The sequence below is a fragment of the Acomys russatus genome, chromosome 5, assembly GCF_903995435.1.
Source record: "Acomys russatus chromosome 5, mAcoRus1.1, whole genome shotgun sequence".
Classification (NCBI taxonomy): Eukaryota; Metazoa; Chordata; class Mammalia; order Rodentia; family Muridae; genus Acomys; species Acomys russatus.
The window spans coordinates 58,783,107-58,800,251 of NC_067141.1; the positions used below are offsets into that span (position 1 = coordinate 58,783,107).

Here is a 17,145-nt window from a genome sequence, read left to right on the forward strand (position 1 = left end):
TGATTCAATATCTGTGATTGTATCTTCTAGCCCTGAGATTCGTTCTTCCAACTCTTGGATTCTGTTAGAAAAGCTCACCTCTGTGTTGCTCGCCTTCTTCTCTGAGGTCTCCCATTCTCGTTTTTCTTCTGTCTGTGTGTTTATCATTGAATCCATTTTCATTTTCAGATCTTGAACTGATTTTTTGATTTCTTTCATCTGATTTTTTGTATATTCCTGAGTTTCTTCCATTGCCTCTTTATAGGTCTTCAGAGCTTGAACCGTTTTATTTCTTTCTTTCATCTGGTTGTTTGCATTTTCCTGCAATTTTTCCAATTCCACTCTATGTGCTTCTTTTATGTCTCTCACCTGTTTGTCTGCGTCTTCCTGTATTTGATTACGAATTTTATTTGTTTCCTCCATTATCATCCTCATTACTAAAGATTTGAGGTCATTTTTTTGTATTTCCGTTGTATTTGAGTTCTCTGGGTTGTTTTCTTTGGGATAGCTGGAAACTGGAGACGCCATGTTGTTTTGGGGTTTTTTGCGTATGCTTTTTCATTGTCCTTTAGATATCGTGCCGTCTTTGTTTTTGTTGGGTAGCTTCCAGAGTTGTATGGAGGGTGTCTGATGACAGATTCACTTGTTTTCTCACGATTTCCCTAGGCTGGGAGCTCAAAGCTTCACTGGTGTGGATGTTAGGAGGTTAGCCCTGTTGTGCTGGTCTCTCACAGCCAGTGATATTCAGCCCCCTTGTGCTGTGGATCCTGCAATTGTTCTGGGTCTCTGAATGTGCGTTGGGTCAGGCCAAGGTATCCACAGCCTTCTGTGTTCCCTGCCAAGTCCAGCCAGGAGCACTTGGACCGAACCACAGCCTGAACTCAGATAGATTCTCAGGGCCTGAACCGTCTGCCAAGCTCAGCTAGAGATTCTGAGCCCAAAATGCACACAGGGTCCAGCCAGAATTTTTGGGCTGGGACTACGCACCAAGCTCCGCTAGGGCCTTTTGGCCCAAAGTGCATGTTGTGGTCAGTTATTGACTCAGGGCCCGAACTGTCCACCTCTGGGGAGCTGCCGCTGAGCTGCGGTGGCGCCTAGAGTGGAACTGAGTGCTCGGCCAAGCCTGTGCCACATCAGGAGAACTGCGCCTGCTCTGAGTTAGCACCTGTGGTGGAACCAAGTGCTCCGCCCAGACTGTGTCACCGCAGGGGAGCTGCCGCTGAGCTGAGGTGCTGCCTAGTGTGGAGCTGTGTGCTCAACTAAGCCTGCGCCACAGCAGGGGAGCTGTGGCTGAAGCTGAGTTAGTGCCTCAGGCAGAATTGCTTGCTGGGCTGGGCCAGTACCCGGGACTCTGGGGCCGAACTGTCCGCCGAGTCCAGTCTGGGTCCGAAGACTCCACGCAACCCAAATCCTGCCCCGAGTCCCCTCTCCCGTAGCAACTCCCACCAGCCACCACACCAATCGCCTCCACCAGAAGGCTATGAGCTGCTGGTGCCGCTGGTGCTGCTCGCTCTGCCTCTGCTGCTCCGATCAGAGAAAATCCACGCTCCTCCCGTGTGCAGGGGCACGCAGGTCCTCCGCACCCTGGTTCCTCCGAACCGTGGAGCACTCCTGCTGCCGTGATGTTCGGACCTCGGTGTTCCTGGCTCAGAAATCTGTGCAATTCCCTGAATTGTTCACTGGAGCCTCCAAACGCGGTCCACACTGCCTGCTGCCATCTTGGATCCTCTCCATAAGTTTATTGTACCGAAAACAATGGTTCTTTTGTCATTGATTAACAAAACTTAAGCAAGATACGTCTAGAGCAGCAAGGTTAGACTTATGCTTAGCTGAAGACAATTTGTATTTACCAAGTAACAGATCATCTATAAGACAAGCTATTGTTGAAGTCTTGTTCAACTAAACTGTCTAATCATCTATTCTCTATTCTTATATTTTTAATAGAATTGTTCACTCTTTATTCATAAATCTACTTTTCACTGTGCATACCAAAACCTATGAACAGACCCTAGATCACAAGACCCAGAAAATCAGACCCAATTGGAATGAATGCCTTCTTTGATGATTAACTTGTCCCAAGCCTATTTTCTCTTTTGAATACAGGTGCATGCCTGTAATGCATGAAAGCTCGCTGTACTTCTTTTCTACCTATGCAGCCTTCATTGTTCTACAAGGCAGGGGGAAAATTCTACTCATATTTCTTCTACTGAATTTTATTATGTCTTTCTGGAAAAACAACATAAACCACCTCCTTTAACTTTCTACCAACTGTCCTAACATTCTAAAATTATTTCAATCAAATCAGGAATTATGTAAAAATAATGAATTGCTCTTAAAAGTATTAGTTTATGAAAATTTATCTTTATATTGATCTAATTGCCAAAAATTTTTGGCATGAAAATTGCTGTCTCCCAAGAGACACTCATCAGATTATATGCACTAAGGGTCTCCCCAAGAAAAATCACAACATGTCTGTGTAAGTGAGTACATATGAGTTGTGAAAAAGAGAAATAATGATATTTATCTTTCTAAACTTTGTATATTTTCCTTTGGTAATCTTTTTTTCATTTCCATCCACACAAAACACAATGCTCAATTTGGAGCCATAGACTACCACACTTGTGAGGAAGGCCACATAATGAACTAGAACAACAGTTGGTGAGACAAATGTGTTCACACCTGAGGCTAAGGAGAACAGAATCAGCAGCTTTAGTACCCAATACACAAGTGCTGACTGTAAATGTCATTGAAGCCACCTTTGCCACAGCACTGTGATTGGCCTCACAGTCCTCACTGCTCCTTACCTGCTCTTTGTGTAAGATGTTCTTGTTCTTCTTTGTACTTAAGCCTTTCTTTGGAGCAGAAGGTGAACTGGGTTATTTTTCTTTCACGTTGTAAGTTCCTGATTTCTGTGTAACTTGGGCATCTTGTTTCAGGGAACAACAGTAATAGCATCACTGTCATCAGTGCTGAATGACAACAAGGAATTCCCCAACCCAGAGATGTTTGACCCTGGACACTTTCTAGATGGGGAAGGAAAGTTTAAGAGAAGTGACTACTTCATGCCTTTCTCAACAGGTAATACAAACTCATTTGCATGTGTCTGAATTACGCTTTCAGTTTTTATGATAAAATACCAGGACCAAAATCAATTTTGGGAAGAAGGAGTTTATATTGTCTTACACCTTGTAGTCCAAATAGGAAAGTCTGGGAAGGAATTCAAGACAGGAACCTGGAGTCTGGAATGGATGGGGAGGCCAAGTAGGAGTTCTGTTCACCAGCTCCCTCACCTTGGTTTCTAATGAAAACCAGGACCACCAACCCAGAAGTAGAACTACCCATAGTGAGCTGGATTCTCTCACTCAAATCATCAATCATAAATTTTCCCCACATGTTTGCCTACAGGCTAATCTGTTCAGGCATTGCCTCAGTTGAGATTCTGTTCCCAAATGTCACTAGCTTGAGTTAAGTTAGCAGAAGATTAGTGAGCAAAAACTGGCCCAAGGGAAGGCATATTGAGGATATGATGAGACTTATGTGGTAGCTCCCATAAGGCTGTTAGACTTGCAGTTAATGCATAATCAGTAGGATGATTCCCAGTGCCCAGTTAAAACATCTTCTCTGACAAGATGAAGAAGTGAGACTTTAGTTATCACAATCATTTGTGATAAGTTAAGAACACTAGAGTGTGTGTCATTTCCATTCCTTCTTTAGACACACCACAGAGACTCCAAAGCTCTTACTACTTCTTTCCATAACAGAAACTTCATTTAGCTTTTACTCACTCATAGATGAGATGTGATTACTGTAAATTGACTCCTTGATTCTCCTTGCTGCTTTCTCACCTCCAGGCTCAGTTAAGCTGACAAAAGTTTTTACAACCACAGAAAAGCTTCAAACATCAAGTTCAGTCAGAAAAACAGATGAGTGAACATGATGATATATTTGGACTAACGCAGTGAGAGAGAATCACACACCAGTAGCCAAAAGGGCTGATAGCAACAGTTACTACATTCATATCCTCACCCCCTCACATATTAAGTATAAAGTGCAATAACATTCTAATTGATGACTTTGTGGCTGCAGCAAAGGGCATCAGTGAGAGAGAACAGAAACAAGAAAATGTAGGGCATTTAAAAATGTGTTCTTAAATCTGCCCAATATGTTTTAAGCAAATACACTCCCACTATATCCTGCCAATCCTCCCATAAGCCTCAGAACAATTATCTCTCCTGAATTCATACACCCAATGAGTCTTCTAGGACTACAATTGTGCATATAGGTACAGAGCTGTCCACTGGTGATTGGGTAACTAGCAGGGACCACATCCATGACTAAACTTGCACTCCCTCTCAGTAGATGTCAGCTGCCAATAGTTCATCAGTTAGAGTGAGACTTTGTGAGAACTTGCTAGAATTTTGGCTGGGGTAGGCCATTTTTATAAAGGTAGGAATGGATGTTTGAAACATGACTCAACAGTTAACATAGCTTGCTATTGTTGAAAGGGCCTGGGTTGAATGCTCTGCACCCAATTTCTGTAGCTGTTCTTCTTTACATAACACCATATGCTACTTGCAAATTAAATGTGACCCACATTTGTCAGGTTGCCTATGTATCTTCTCACCCATCCATCCATCTAACCACCCATCCAAAAACCGAACAGTTTCTCCTAATCTGCAGTATTACTTAAAAGTTTTGTGTGTCTCAGGTTTCTACTTGTAAACAAAACATAATTTCCTCTTTGATATTTTTTCCACAGGGAAACGGATTTGTGCAGGAGAAGGCCTGGCACGCATGGAGCTGTTTTTATTCCTAACCACCATTTTACAGAACTTCAAGCTGAAACCTCTGGTTCACCCAAAGGACATTGATACGACCCCAGTGCTCACTGGATTGGCCTCAGTGCCTCCTGTTTTCCAGCTCTGCTTCATTCCAGTCTAAGGAACAGATACTTGCCCCCATCAGGGACACCACATGTGGTCACCCTAAGGCCTTCATTCACCTCTTTCTACAATTGACATCCTCTGCCTCTTCTTCATTCTTATGTCCTCTCCCTGATTCTCTAAGGTCCTGTGAACACACATTTTCCACTATTCAGTTTCTACAGTCCCAGTGATGACATGTCACTGATTTCAAGCTAAATATGATTTCATTATAAACACATATTAACAGTGTACTTCAGCTCAGTAATTCTACATTTCTTTAATAATAAGCTTTTTATAGCTTTTTTGCATCTGTTCTTAGACATTTCTTCCAAATCAAGTAAGAAATGAAAGAAAAAGGAGTTTCAACACCTCCTTCTGGGGCACATAATAAGAAGTTTAGAGGACATAATAAGAGTGTGCCAGGGAAGGCAGCTCAGTAACCTGCTTGCCACATAAGCCCGAAGACCTAAATTTAATTTGCAGTACACATCTGAAAGGCAAGGCCTTCAGAGTGTGATTACTATGTCATTCCTGAGGTGAGAGAGATGGGAGGATTCCTTAAGCTTGTTGTCTATCTCATCCACCTAATTGGTCTGAGTTTTCAAGACTGGGGTATATTCTGAAGTTATGTTCCTTGTCCTGCAGACCAATTCAGTCATAGCTTCTTTTCATTGCCACAAGTCCTTATAAAGGTCGTAATGATGCAAAGTGTGTGTGTTCTATGACTGTACCAATTTCCTCCTGACACTTTGGCAGTTGTAAGTTCATCATCTGTAAGCTCTCACCTAAGAACTTGTAACATTAGTTCCTTTCTTCGGTGTTTCATTGGGTTGTAGCAAATTCTGGGACCAAGGCAGTGATCTGTGCTAGCTCCAGCCAAGATGTGGAGTCTACTTTCAGGTCTATGAAAGTGCAGTGGGCAGTTATAGTGGAAATTTATGGCTGCCAGGCTAATGTCTCACCAGAAAGGCAACACAAAGTAAGTAGACAAGTTGCAAAGGTTATGGAGTGTCACCATGACTGGATCAGTACTAATTTAGAGATCAAGTCATGGACCTAGTGTTCTTCTTTCCACTGCCACTGGCTAAGCACTGGAGAGTGGTAAAAAAAGTGGTACTCTTTTTTTAAAATTTTGTATTTTTACATGAATTTTATATTGTTACACATATATACAATAAACTTCCTGCAGCAAAGAGAAACATGAAACAATATATAAACATGAAATATATAAATGTTACATTCTTAGTGTTTTGACTATTTGTATTTGGCAGCCTTGAGGAAAACATCTTTCCTATCTTGGTGCATCTAAAATTTTGAACATAAATCAATATCTATCATATCTCATCATTATCAACTTAAAACATCTATCTAGACCTAAAAACATATTAACCCATAAATAACTAACTTAATTGTAAAACTAAACTATGTGGTCTTCAACTCCTTCAGAGATTTGAGAAGGAATAAAATTCAGTATGTGAGTATACCAGGAGTGCAGGTTAATAGATTTCCAAATGAGAAGATGACAGAGACGGTTGGTTCCCTGAAAATCAGCCAAAACTCTCAATAATGTTGGAACATCATCTTTAACCTTTTGTCCCAATATATAAGACAGAAATATTTGTGAGGCAGGAATTATTCAGAACTTGCTTACCCTGTCTTGGCAGAGTTTGGCAGTCAACACTTCTTGCATCCAAGCTTACCCCTCTTTAGACAGAATTCTGTCTGTTGTAGAAACAGGGACATTTTTTTCAGTGGCTTGTTTCCCAAAATAGAAGTCATCTGCACAAGGAGGTTCTTTGATGCTCATCATGCTCTGTGAGGTAGGCTGGGTGTTATCAAGAGTTAAATTGTCTCATTGTCAGTGAATCTTTAAAGTAATAAAAACACCTTTAAATAAAATATTCTGTATGTCTCTGAGGCAAAGTCTTTATTCTTATGTTCTTGAATGTGGTTGCTCTCATAGTTACACTACAATTATGGATTCTTATCTGGCTTCCATACCTCTTTTTTGCAACATTTTTTATTATTATATTTCTATTTTATAGAATTATACATGTATAAAATAAACTACATAAGGAAGAAGAACCAAACATAATCAGGAATTATAAATGTTACATTCATAGTGATTTGCCTACTTTCATTTGGCAACCTTGAAGAAAGTGTCTTTCCTATCTTGGTGAGTATAAAATCCTGAGAGTAAATCATTATCCATCATATCTAATCATTATCAACTTGAAACATCCACCTAGAGCTAAAAACATTTTAACCCACAAACAACTAAGCTTAATTGTAAGACTAAACTATCTGGTCTTTAACTCCATCAGAGACTTGAGAAGGAATAAAACTGAATTACGTGAATAAACCAGGAGTACAGGTAGTAGCTTCTGAAATGAAAAAATGACAGAGACTGTTTGCTGCCTGAATAGTCACCCAAAATTCTCTATAACATTGGAGCATCATCTTCAGCCTTCTGGCCCAATATATCTGGCAGATATATTTAAGAGGCAGAAAGTATAGTTAGATTAGGTCTTCAAATGTTTCAGAGACCTACAGAACATGACATGTAAAGATATTTTTATTATTTTAAAGATTCTTTGACAACAAGACAAATTAATTCCTGGCAACATCCAGCCTGCATCAAAGAAGATGATGAGCATCAAAGATCCTCCTTATGGAGATGGCTTCAAATGCAGCAAACTAGCCACCGGGAAAAATGTTCTTGTTTCTGCCACAGACAGTTGTGTCTAAACATGGGCAAGCTTGGATTTAGGCAAACCCAAAGGCCAACATCTTCCAGGACAGGATAAGCTTCCAAACCCCTGGAGAAAGATAATTTGGTCTAACAATACTTTCTCAAAAACTTTGTGTGCCAAAGTGTGACCTTATTCATCACTCTTTGAGAAGTTGTCTAAGTATGTTGAGAACTGCCTACTGCAACTGTAATGCTTAACAGATTGATGAAAGAATTAAATAAAAGGTTAAAAACACCCAGTTAAAAAATTAGATTAATGTTTTCATTGATCCGTCTTTGTCTTTGACCATATGTGGTTATTCTTTCCCTTTTGCTCTTTAGACACTTGCTCCTGTTTTCCATACTGTCCATTCCGTTGGGGATACTCTGACATCCTTTTTATGGTTTTTTCTTGGAATATTTTTTTAAATTACATTTATTTTTCTAGGGAAGCTCTTTAAATATTAACGAGGGACTTCTTAATCCAGGATTTAAAATGTCATTTTTTCAGACTCGTTTTCCTGTCACCATGGTCTACACTAAGCAGTACTCTGAACATAGCATAGTACTTGCTATAGGAAGGTGTTAAGTGTTAGGCCCCATAGGATAGCATATTAATTGTTAAGCAAAAAAAAAAAAAAAAAAGACACCCTAAGTTCCAGTGATTTTAGGAAGAAGAGTTTACCATGGGTCCTATTTGCTTTAGTGTATTAGTGACAGAGGGTGTGAGTGGAGAGAGGAAAAGGCAAAGTAAGACTAGTGATTATTGATAATGAAAAATAGTGATTGAAATACAACTAGAATAATGGAAGGAGGGCAAAAGCTACTGGTAGATGTGGAAGTGTTTTTCTAAGTGTAAAGTGAAGCAAGAAAGATAAAGAAATAAGTGGATAAAGACAGAAATAACAAAGAAATTAAAGTTGTACATGAAATCACAGAATGTGTGTACACAACATGTCAAAACTTATGGGAAACAATGAGAGGAGTGTTAAAAGTGTATAACACTGTCTCTATAAAAAATTTGTAGAGATTTTCTAGTAGCAACTTAACACCACACCTCAAAGCTCTAGAAAAAAATTATTCACACCCAAGAAAAGATGATTGCAAGAAATAATCAAGCTGAAATCTAAATTCAATGAAATAGAAACAAAAGAATATTACAAAGAATTTATTAAACAAAGAGTTTATTTTTTGAGGAAATCAACTAGCTACACAAACCCTTATCGAATTTAACTTAAAAATGGAGAGAGAGAGAGAGAGAGAGAGAGAGAGAGAGAGAGAGAGAGAGAGAGAGAGGCAGAGAGACAGAGAGAGAGACAGAGAGAGAGACAGAGAGACAGAGACAGAGACAGACAGACAGAGACAGACAGGCAGACAGACAGAGACATAGAGACAGAGACAGATAATCAAATTAACAAATTAGAAATAAAATGGGGGCACAACAACAGACACTAAGGAAATATAGAAAATCATAAACACATACCTTTAAAACTCATTCTTCACCTTATTGGGAAATGTAAAAGAAATAAATATTTTTCTCTATATGTACAATTTATGAAAGTTAAATGAAGATCAGATAGACAATTTAAGTAGAATTATAACTTCTAATGAAATGGAAGGCATCATTAAAAATATCCCAAGGCTAGATGGTTTAGTACAGAATTCCAGCAGACATTCAAAAATGAGTTAACACCAATAGTTATCCAATTATTCCACAAGTGAAACAGAAGGAGTGTTGTACCATTCACTCTATGCAACAAAAGTACCCTGATACCCAAACCACAAACATTCAGAAAAGTAAACCAATTACAGAACAATCTCCCTTATTAACAAACATTCAAAAATATTCAACAAAATATGTACAGAATGAATCCAAGTACACATCAAAAAGACCATCCACATTTTGCATGTGTCTGGGGTTTTTGAAGACCTTGTCTTTCTATAGAGTCTACCTGCTGTACCTAAAGTGTATATTCCTGTGATAAAGTAGGCTAGCAATAGACATGATCATGATTTCATCTACTAACCTTTAATTTGTATAACTTACGTATCCTAAATAGCTTGATAACACTTTCAAGCATTGGAGGTGAACCTTATATTATAATTGAGTTATATGGGTACAATAATTCATATTATAATATATATACATATATATGTATACATATATATTATGTGTGAAGAATAATCTTATATTTGAATTCTATACCACAGTATGTAGAACTTATTTTGCATCTATATACAAAATTCTAAAGCAGTGTATTAAAAATATCTTATGAACGACAATTGAGGCATTAAGTTGAGGAGCAGATTCACTAATCTACTTTTTGATCTATCTTCCCTGTACATTTCTATATACCTCCTTCTTTCTTTTCAACCATTTTCTCCAAACAGGATGTCAATGTCCAGTAAGTTGTGACGAATGCATCCTGCCAGGTCTTATCCAATGTCAGTGTCTGGTTGTTTTCTTCTGAAAGCATATAATTTCTCACAAGTATTATACAGTCTTAAAACCCCCCAGAGAAATGCAGAATATGACATTTAAATGTTTTTATTACTTTAAATATTCATTGACAATGGGACAGGTTAACTTCTGGCAATACCTAGTCTACCTTAAAGAATATGATGGCATCATAGAACCTCCTTATGGAGATGACTTCAACACTAAGAATGTAACATTTATATAATTCCTGATTGTGTCATGGTTTTTCTTGCCATTGTTATAATCTATTTTATAATGAGTAGTAATATAAATGTATATATACAAATGAAATAATATGAATAATTAAAAAATAAAAATAAAAAGACCATCCATTGTGATCAAGTAGGCTTAACCCGGGAAACTCAGGGATGGTTCAATACATAAAAACCATTTACATAAACTGAAAGACAGAAAAGTCACATTATTATATGAAAGAAAAGAGCCTTGACAAAATGCAACACCTATTTACGACAAAAGTCCTAGATAGATTGGGGATACAAGATATATATGCACTACAGCATAATCAAGGCATTTTACAGCAAGCCTAAGACAACATCAGCTTAAACAGAAAGAAGCTCAAAACAATTTCACTAAAATCAGTGATAAAAATAGGTTGTCCACTCTCTCGATATCTACTCAATATAGTATCTTATGTCTTAGCTAGAAGAAAAGGACAGCTGAAGGAGTAAAATGGAATACAAAAAGGAAATAGAAGTATCATTATTGGCAGGTGATATGGCTCTACACATATGCTATCCTACCGCAAATATATTAAAATATTGTGATAATTCTAACCAAACAAGTCAAAAGGTTGTATGATAATAATGTCAAGTCTTTTAATCAAAAATTGAAGAAAATATCAGAAGATAGAAAAATCTATCATGTTCATGGACTGGGAGAACCAACACAGTAAAGTAGCCATTCTTCCAAAGGAAACATTTAGATTCAATGCAATCCCCATCAAAATTCTAATACAATTCTTCTCAGACCTTGAAAGGGCAGTTATCAACTTCAAATGAAAAAAAACCTCAGAATAGCTAATAAAAATCTTGAACAATAAAAAAACTTTTAGTAGTATCATCATTCCAGATTTTAAGTTGTACTATAGAGATACAGTAATAAAGTCTACATTGTATTAGCATTAAAAACAGACATGTTGATCATTGGAATCAAGTTAAGATGCAGATATAAACCTATACACATGTGGACTCCAGACTTTTTAAATAAAGAAGCCAGAGGTATACAGTGAAGAAAAACTATTTTCAACAAATTGTGGTAGTCAAACTAGATGTCTGCATGTAGAAGAATGCAATATATATCCATATTTAGCATGCAGAAAAAAACTCAAGTCTGTGTGGATCAAAGACCTTATTATAAAACTACATACACTGAACCTGAGAGAAGAGAAATGAGGGAATAGCTTTAAACACATTGGCATATGAAAAAAACCTCATGAACAGAACACCTACAGTACAGGCAATAAGATCAACAATTAATAATTAATAAATGAGACCTAATGAAACTGAAAAGTGTCAGTAAGGAATAGGACACCATCTATCTAAAAAGTTGCTACCTACATAAAGGGAAAATATTTTTTTTTACCAAATTCACAACTAATAGAGGATTAAATCGAAAATATATTTTTAAAAAAACCCTGGAAACCAGATATCAAAAATATGAAATGAGTTAACCCAGAAGCAGAAAGAATCAAATGGTAAATACTCACTTATATCTGCATACTAGCACAAGGGGCATGTCTCACGAAAGACTTCACTTACCAGGAAACTGGGACAGAGGGTAGGGCATCCTATTGGGACTCTAAATGAGAGACGCATGAGAAAAATAGCAAAATAAAAGGATACAGAGGGTCCTAGAAATCTGCAAGTAGAACAATGTGATAGGCAGATTTGGGCCCAGGGGTCCCGCTCAAACAAAGGCACCAGCCAAGGACAATACAGGAGGTAAACTTTAAACCCCTTCCCAGATATAGCCAATGGTCACAATATTCTCCACAGTTGAGTGGAGAGTGTGATATGACTTTTCACGTACTATGGTGCCTCACATTTGACCATGTCCCCTGGAGGGGGAGACCTGGTGGCACTCAGAGGAAGGACAGCAGGTAGCCAAGAAGAGACTTGATACCCTATGAGAATATACAGGGGGAGGTAATCCCCCTCAGGAACAGTCATAGGGGAGAGGAATAATGGGAAAAGGGGGGGGGGGGGAGGAATGGGAGGATACAAGGGATGGGATAAACATTGAGATGTAACAAGAATAAATTAATAAAAAAATACGAAATGATGCATTTTCAAAATGGTGTACATCTCAGATGTGATGGTGCACAATTTTAATCCCAGCACTCGGGGAGGAAAAGATAGGCATATTGCGGTGAGTTCTAGGCCAGTCTTGTTTACAAAGTGAGTCCAGGACACCCAAGGCTACACTGAAAAGTGCTGTGTCAAAAAAAAAAAAACCAGAAGAAAAACAAAACAAAATTAAGTGATCTGTGTGTGTGTGTGTGTGTGTGTGTGTGTGTGTGTGTGTGTGCGTGCATTATCTGTATATATATTCTGTGTATGTGTATAGATTATGTATGTGTATATTCTCTGGATTAGAACTGATGGTTACCTATGGGGGTTCCACTGATGGTAACAAGCATGGGCCAGAACTGCTTGTAATTGGTAAGAAATTCTGAACACAGAAAAAGAATAAACTGAGAAGGAACTACTATTTATCAGTATGTAAACTGATACTGCTGTTTCTAGATGGTGGTGGCAAACACCTTTAATCCCAGCACTCAGGAGGCAGAGGCAGGTGGATTGCTGTGAGTTCAATGCCTGCCTGGTCTACAATGCCAGTCCAGGAGAGCCAAGGCTACACAGAGAAACCCTGTCTTGAAAAACCCACCACCACCAACAACAACAAACAAACAAATGATAGTGTTGTTAAAGAAATAGATGAAAATTATTTATCCCAAATAAAATGTATAAATTTGTGGGGATGTACAGCAATGTCAGTCAGTCACCAATTACTGCTGACTGTGTTGTAGGTAATGGAAATAGCCAAGACTCTGGGTTACTAAACATCTACAAATTACAAAAGCAAACTTCTCAGAACTCCAGGCAATAAAAACAGTGACAACATTGTTGGCCATATCTTTGTTTGTTTTGTTTGACACTGACAAAGGTAGATATTGAACCATAGGGTAAAGCCTGTAAGTGTGGTAAATAAAAGTAACAAAATGTATCTGTGCAAGAAAGAAATGAGGCTCAAGTTGGGCAGGCTCAAGTCTTTCTGTACCAAATTCATTCACTGGCTTTGTTTAGATTATGAATCTATAAAAACAAGATTCTAATTTGTACATGGGAATTAGTTCTCCCCAGAAAAGAAGCTGAGCAAATGAAAATTTACTGAACAACTAACACAAGTGATGTAAAAAAAAAAATCAAGAACATAGTTTCCTGTATTGAAGAGGTCTATGACAAACTCCTTAGTCCAATCAGAACAAATATAATGACATATTTACAGAGGGATCCTTTATTTTAACAATGGCATTTCCCCTTCAAATAATAAATGTTATTCTTCTGGTAATGATATTCCTTTGATAACTGTCTCCACACATTTAGTTCGGTATACATTGGTCCCTTTACAATAGAATTTTAACATCTATTATCATGCATGCTCTATGGCCAGAGAAAATGTTTTGCAGCTCATAAACCTTCGTTACTGTGTACCAACTGTTTCTGATCCTTAAAAAGGGATGTGTCTGGGGATGTTTCAACTTTTAGAAGATAGACGTCTTCAAAAGCTTTGAGATATTGTCTTCTGCTCAGTTAAGCTGGGCTAAGCTCACTTCTGAAGTTCTGGAATATGGAGAAACCTAATATTTTGGGAAGCCATGGTAAATCCAAAGGAGGCACCTGCAACCACAAGATAATCTCATTGAATTCTGAATTCTTCCAACTAATAGTTTTTCGACAATGGAAGTCCTTTTGGTACACGGTTGACTTTAGGAAAAAGTCATCTGTATCTTATACATTTGGGTTCCACAGTAATAAAAGCCATACAGCTTCCTCTAGGTGACAACATCATATAATTTCTTATTTAAAAATGTGTTACTAATATAAAATGTCTTTTGCCTTAGTTATAGTGCTCCAATCATTCATTATATAGTTGTAAGCATTCACTGTGGGGAATGTATGTTAAAATGCTTATTTTGCAATGAGCAATTTAAATATACAGCTAACCATACTAATGGTATTGTGGGTGTCTATTTCTACCCATGAGTGGTATCATAAAATGAGCATTGAGTTTGAGGCCATCATGAACTACACTTTATTTTTTTAAAAAAATTATTATAGGACACACAGAATATCCATAAAACACAAATTCCTACATGAGCACAAACACAAGAATACAAACTTATTTAAAAGTTAACTCAAGATTATTTAGAAATCATAGAGGATCCAAGATGGTGGCAAGCAGTGTGGACTGTGTTTAGAAGCTCCAGTAAACAATTCAGGGAATTGCACGGAACTCTGAACCAAGAACACCAAGCTCCCACCCCACTACAGAGGGAGTACTCCATAGTTCAAAAGTACCAAAATACAGGAAAACTGCGTACCCCTGAACATGGGAGGAGTACGGATTATCTTGGACCAGAGCGGTGGCAGCAGCTGATGTTTGCAGCTGGGAACCCTCCACCAGATATTAACTGGTGGGAATTGCTGCGGGAGAGGAGACTCAGTGCAAGATTTGGGCCCAGCGACCCTAGCTGAACTCTGCGTGCGGTTTCGGCCCCATGACCCAACCTCCACTTGGTGCGTGGCTCATGCCCAGAGACCCGAACTGGACTTGGAGTGTAGTTCAGCCACTGAGACTTTGGCTGAGCTTGGTGCGTGGTTTGGGCATAGACAACCTAGCTGGGCTAGGCACACAGTTTGAGCCAAGAGACTCTAGCTGAGCTTGGCGTGTGGTCCCGGCTCTGAGACTTTGGCTGGACTCAGCGTGCAGTCTGGTGCCCAGAGTGCCTGGCTGAATTCGGTGTGCAGTTTGGGTCCAGAGTCCCTGGCTGAGTTCACTGCAGAGTCCCGGCCCTGAGACTGCTGAATTCGGTGGGCGGTTTCGGCCCAGAGACTCTAGCTGACCTCAGTTTGGGCCCAGGATGCCTGGCTGCATTTGGTGGGTGGGGCAAGCTCTGAAACTCTGGCTGAGCTCGCTGCATGGTGTCGGCCCAGAGTCCCTAGCTGAGCTTGCGGGCATTTTGGGCCCAGAGACTCTAGCTGAGTTCGGCAAGCTAAGTGTGCGGTTTCGGCCCGAGACCCTGGTTGGACTCAGTGCTAACTAAGTGTGTGGATTAGTCCGAGAGACCCGCTTGGGTCCAGAGACCCGACTGGTCCAGAGACATGAACTGGACTCAGTGTGTATGCGGTTTGGGCCCTGTGAAACTAACCTGGACTCTGTGAGAAGTCTGGGTCTGGAAACGATACTGGGAACCACAGACCAGCGGAACATCAAAGGTCCGGGAATAAAATCTTGGGGAGACAGAAAGTAGAGTGGCCAGTAGACCCCCTCTACCTGACCTGCTTCCGTCCCTGGAGAGCTCCAATACTACAAGGGGACCCAGAAGGCTGTGGACACTTTGGCCTCACCTAACCCACATTCAGACACCCAGGATACAGTACAGAACACCAAATAGAATTGACCAGAAAAGAAAAACTGCCCGCCACATAATAATCAAAACACAAACCATGCAGAACAAAGAAAATATATTAAAAGCTGCAAGGGAAAAGGGCCAAATAACATTTAATGGTAAACCTATCAGAATTACACCCGACTTCTCAGCAGAGACCATAAAAGCCAGAAGGGCCTGGACAGAGATCCTGCAAACCCTAAGAGACCACAGATGCCAGGCCAGACTACTTTACCCAGCAAAATTATCAATAACCATTGATGGAGAAAACAAAATATTCCATGACAAAAACAAATTCAAACAGTACCTATCCACAAACCCAGCTTTACAGAAGGTACTAGAAGGAAAACTCCATCCCAAAGGGTCAAGCTACAACCAAAACTACCCAGGAAATAGATAACTATCCCATGGCAAAAACACAACTACACAAATGCTCGACTGGAAACAACATCAAAATTAAGACTCTTAACAGTCACTGGTCATTAATATCTCTCAACATCAATGGCCTCAATTCTCCAATAAAAAGACACAGACTAACTGAATGGGTGGATAAACAAGATCCAACATTCTTCTGCATTCAAGAAACACATCTCACCCATAATGAAAGGCATTACCTCAGGGTAAACGGTTGGAAAAAAATATTCCAAGCAAATGGTCACAAGAAGCAAGCAGGCGTAGCCATTTTAGTATCGAACAAAATAGACTTTCAACCAAAATTAATCAAAAGGGATGAGGAAGGACACTTCATACTCATCAAAGGTAAAGTCAACCAAGATGACATCACAATTCTGAACATCTATGCTCCCAATACAAGGGCACCCACATTTGTAAAAGATCTCCTAAGAAAGATTAAACCACACATCGATCCCTACACAATAATAGTGGGAGACTTCAACACCCCACTCTCACTGAAGGATAAGTCATTGAAACAGAAACATCATTAACCAATGCCATGGGTCAAATGGATCTAACAGATATCTATAGAACCTTTCACCCAAACAAGAAAGAATACACCTTCTTCTCTGCACCCCATGGAACCTTCTCCAAAATTGATCACATCGTAGGTCACAAAGCAAGCCTCAATAGATACAGGAGGATTGAAATAATACCTTGTATCCTATCAGATCACCATGCTCTTAGGCTGCAATTCAACAACAACAGAAATAACAAAAAGCCTACATGTACATGGAAACTAAACAACTCTCTACTTAATGACACCTGGTTCAGGGAAGAAATAAAGAAAGAAATTAAGGACTTCTTGGAATTCAATGAAAATAAAGAAACAACATACCCAAATTTGTGGGATACATTGAAAGCAGTGCTAAGAGGAAAATTCATA

The 17,145-nt window shown here is 39.1% G+C and overlaps 1 protein-coding gene across 30 annotated transcripts in view; it reads left to right on the forward strand.

Annotated features, from left to right (window-relative positions):
* Positions 1-17,145, forward strand: part of LOC127189541 (cytochrome P450 2C50-like) — a 231,917-nt gene that overhangs the window by 105,970 nt on the left and 108,802 nt on the right. For 2 of the 30 annotated variants that reach the window (XM_051146452.1, XM_051146453.1), the window contains exons 8-9: positions 2,916-3,057; positions 4,739-5,019. The exons of 22 other annotated variants lie outside the window; for them this stretch is intronic. In XM_051146452.1, coding sequence (XP_051002409.1) covers positions 2,916-3,057; positions 4,739-4,920 — 324 coding nt within the window. In that variant the 3' untranslated portion in view covers positions 4,921-5,019. Of the gene's footprint in view, positions 1-2,915; positions 3,058-4,738; positions 5,029-17,145 lie in introns of those variants that run through there. 6 more of the 30 variants (XM_051146454.1, XM_051146449.1, XM_051146456.1 and 3 more) reach the window with 5 other exon arrangements.